Here is a 4,031-nt window from a genome sequence, read left to right as displayed (position 1 = left end):
AATAAAAATACAAAAATTAGCTGGGCATGGTGGCAGGCGCCTATAGTCCCAGCTACTTGGGAGGCTGAGGCAGGAGAATGGCATGAACCTGGGAGGCGGAGGTTGCAGTGAGCCAAGTTGCGTCATTGCACTCCAGCCTGGGCAACAGAGCGAGACTCCATCTCAAAAAAAAAAAAAGTCTTGGCCGGGCATGGTGACTCACACCTGTAATCCCAGCACTCTCCGGGGCCAAGGTGCGTGGATCACCTGAGGTCAAGAGTTGGAGACCAGCCTGGCCAACATGGTGAAACCCCAGCTCTACTAAAAATATGAAAATCAGTCAGGCATGGTGGCGGGCACCTGTAATTCCAGCCACTAGAGAGGCTGAGGCAGGAGAAACACCTGAACTCAGGAGGCAGAGGTTGCAGTGAGCCACGATCACATCACTGCACTCCAGTCTAAGTGAGAGTGAGACTCCATCTCAAAAAAAAAAAAAAAAAAAAAAAATTCAGATCAGGACTCCCTAAACTCACAAAATACATGTGGAAATCTTCTCCAGGGAGAACTGCTAGAAAATGGACATTACATAAATGATTAGTACACATTATATAAATGATTAGATTAATGAGTTCCTGATAATTTTATGCCCATAACTGACGAGCATTGTTGACAAAGGGTTACAAAAAAGTCTCATGGGTTCCCTGCCTTCAAATGTGTAATCTTACTGAGTAAAGAATACCACCTGACTGGTCTTTCCTAAGTTCCTTGTGTATACATAACACAACAAAAGACCACATGAAAATCAGAAATCACATTCAAGACCAAAATAAAACAGGTTACAAGCAAATCTCTTAAAGTTAACTTCCGCCTCTTCTTTAAGACAAAACAGGTAGACATCTTTCAGTTATGACCATTTTACGAGTTGAAAAATTATAAAGGTTCAATAGAACTTATTCAACAGTAACACTCACCACGCCACTGCAAGACTTTGTTTTCACATCCAGTTTCACCAACCCAAAACCTTCAACAAACAGACAGCAAAAGAAACAAAATTATTACTTTGTATGAAAGATGCATAGCAATTGTTGACTATACATAAAAAACAAAAAGATTCCACATATTCAGAGGTGGATAAAAATGTGTTAATATACAATATTTAAATGAAATTGTTACAAATTCATCTTTTGTAAACTGGCTTATAAAGGGCAGAATTATACCTATGCTGCTTTGTCTAGTTTTTTGGTAGTTGGTACACAAAAGAACGCTTTCAAGCTATTCTTTTTTTTTTGAGACAGAGTCTCACTCTGCCGCCCAGGCTGGAGTGCAATGGCACGATCTCGGCTCACTGCAACCTCCGCCTCCCACGTTCCAGAGATTCTCCTGCCTCAGTCTCCCGAGTAACTGGGACTACAGGTGTGTGCCACCACATCCGGCTAATTTTTTGTATTTTTAGTAGAGATGGGGTTTCACCATCTTAGCCAGGATGGTGTCAGCCAGGATGGTGTCGATCTCCTGACCTCATGATCTCCTGACCCGTCTCCGCCTCCCAAAGTGCTGGGATTACAGGTGTGAGCAAACACGCCAAGCCCCCAAACTATTCTTAAACTTAAATATCAGATTTAAAAATCATTCAACTTAAATCTCAGAATAGCTAATAACTTATCATGATATGCCGGGTGCGGTGGCTCATGCCTGGAATCCTAGCACTTCGGCAAGTTAAGGCGGGTGGATTACTTGAGATCAGGAGTTCAAAACCAGCCTGGCCAACATGGTGAAACCTCATCTCTACTAAAAATGCAAAAAAAAAAAGCCAGGCATGGTGGCGCATGCTTGTTACCAGAGAGGCTGAGGCAGAACTGCTGGAACCCAGGAGGCAGAGGCTACAGTGAGCCAAGACCACGCCACTGCACTCCAGCCTGGGCAACAGAGCAAGACTCTGTCTCAAAAAAACACAAAAACAAAACCAATTTATCATAATACAGCAATGGGGTATTTCCAACAATCTAAATAAAGGGGGGGAGGGTATGGAACAAAATCTTTAAGAAAACTCAAATTTACCTGAAAAAGCTCATAACTCGGGAAAGTACTAGGAGTCACCACAAAAGCAAAACAGTAATATATCAAAACTCTAGTCAACCAAGGCCTAAGCTATAACTGAAAAAAACAAAAGCACAAGTCACTTTTTCTTAAAGGCTCAAATCCTTTAACTACAGTTTTAAAAAATTTTGGAAAACTGGGGGAGGGGGATGTAGTCTGTAAAAGAACTATTTTCACAGAAGTTTAATGTAAGCATCTTAAGTTTCTAACAAAAGAATTAAAACAAGGCTGGGCACAGTGGCTCATGCCTATAATGTAATCCAACCAGGCTTTGAGAGGCCGCTGTGTTTACTGGATAACACAGTGAGACCCACCTCTACGAAAAATAAAAAAATTAGCCAAGTGTGGCAGAGTGTGCCTGTAGTCCCAGCTACTTGGGACTTGGGAGGCTGAGGAAAGATGATCGCTTGAGTCCAGGAGGTCCAGGCTGCAGTGAGGTATGATCGTGCCACTACATCCAGCCTGGGCAACAGGCTCAAAAAAATAAATAAATCTAAATTTAAAGCAGCAAGATATTTACAATTTGCAACGATTAATCTGATTTCACTAAGCAACCCAAACATACATTTTCACTCTTTATCTAACACGTTTTAAAAATAAGGTTCTTACCAAATCCTTTGTTGAAAATATCTCTGGCAGCTTTGCCAAGGTCAGCATATGATGGAGGAATACACATTGCTGGTAGAAAAAAACATTCCAGTGTTAATGTCTCTATTCTCCCATCTTCTATCCAAGAACTAGAGTATGACCCACTGCTGATATTAAAATTCAAGCAATCCCATTTGTTGGAATTATGTTTTTTATCCGGTCAGGAGCTACACTAAAACTATAACGACCCATAAAGGAGACACCACCAACGAACTATTTCTAAAATAGATAACCATGGTTATACAAACTTGGGAAATTCGTTCCAAAATAGAAAAACAGTCTATTACCTACAGCCTCACTTCCTAGGACTGGACAGGTACAAAGAAACAAGTATTTGTGTGCATGGATATGTATCTGCCAGAATTCACTGAGATGAGCTGATTGAACTAAATTAGATAAAATCAAAACCTAAGACTAGGCCCTGTCCCTGATACATCCTTTAATATCTTTGCTGAGGTGAAAACCAACATCCTGGAGTGGGAAGAGAACTCAATACTCTGGGAATTTAAATATTGAAACTTTGAAAAAATACTGCCACCTGTGTTTCATTCAAATTTCTGTATCAACTAAATATCAAATGGCGCTTCAAACTTACTAATATGACACTCAAATCCTTACCCAGTGCTGTGCTGCTTAAGGGCAGGCAATCTGAGCTCATTACACCAGCTCATTCATTCCACAAAACACGTCCACGCCCTTAGGAGCACATGTAATGACCTTGTGCTCTCACAAGGACTGCTACTTCCTCTAGAAGAATGACTGATCCGATCCTCCAAAGCGGAATCCCCAATAACTTTTACTTCTGTACGTCAAAGACACGTACAAAAGCTGAAAGTCCATGCGGCCACAGACCAACTCCCCGGGCCTTGTTTCCCTATTTGAAATCCCGCAGCCCAGACCCTCCTCAGCACAGGTGGTCAGACGGTAAGGCGACCACCAAAAGCAGCCGAATTTCCAAGTCCTCGGAAAGACAGAGGGAAACAAACTGCGGGTTTCTGGTCGACAGGCTTCGACTCCCCGCCACCCCATCCGGCAGAGATCCCTGCTCTACTTACGCCGCGCGCAAGTCTGTCCGTAGGTCGCCATGGCGAGGCCGTGGGAAGAAAGGAATCTGCGGGAGGGACAAGAAGTGCGGTCAGCTGAGGTCAAAGGGAGGTCCCGGGCAGAGAGGGGCGAGGGGCCGCTGGGCAGCGCGGCCATCTTAGGAAGCAAGGGCCGACCCCAAGTCCGGCGCAGGCCTCCCGCTTGGCCGAAGCGGCCTAGGCCCCTGGGTCGGCGTGAGGCGGGCGCGGCGGTACCTGGTGGTC

The 4,031-nt window shown here is 43.9% G+C and overlaps 1 protein-coding gene across 4 annotated transcripts in view; it reads right to left on the bottom strand.

Annotated features, from left to right (window-relative positions):
- VDAC2 (voltage-dependent anion channel 2) overlaps nucleotides 1-4,031 on the bottom strand; it is a 21,377-nt gene that overhangs the window by 16,597 nt on the left and 749 nt on the right. Inside the window, exons 1-4 of one of the 4 annotated variants that reach the window (XM_011928575.1) lie at nucleotides 3,780-3,844; nucleotides 3,320-3,494; nucleotides 2,686-2,754; nucleotides 951-1,000 (exon numbers count right to left, since the gene is read on the bottom strand). In XM_011928575.1, coding sequence (XP_011783965.1) covers nucleotides 951-1,000; nucleotides 2,686-2,752 — 117 coding nt within the window. In that variant the 5' untranslated portion in view covers nucleotides 2,753-2,754; nucleotides 3,320-3,494; nucleotides 3,780-3,844. Of the gene's footprint in view, nucleotides 1-950; nucleotides 1,001-2,685; nucleotides 2,755-3,319; nucleotides 3,495-3,779; nucleotides 3,845-4,031 lie in introns of those variants that run through there. The other 3 variants (XM_011928566.1, XM_011928582.1, XM_011928591.1) reach the window with 3 other exon arrangements.

The sequence above is a fragment of the Colobus angolensis genome, unplaced genomic scaffold, assembly GCF_000951035.1.
Source record: "Colobus angolensis palliatus isolate OR3802 unplaced genomic scaffold, Cang.pa_1.0 Scaffold12, whole genome shotgun sequence".
NCBI classification, from domain to species: Eukaryota; Metazoa; Chordata; class Mammalia; order Primates; family Cercopithecidae; genus Colobus; species Colobus angolensis.
The sequence above is the reverse complement of the archived record's forward strand: the minus strand, read 5'-3'. Positions and strand labels throughout refer to the sequence as shown.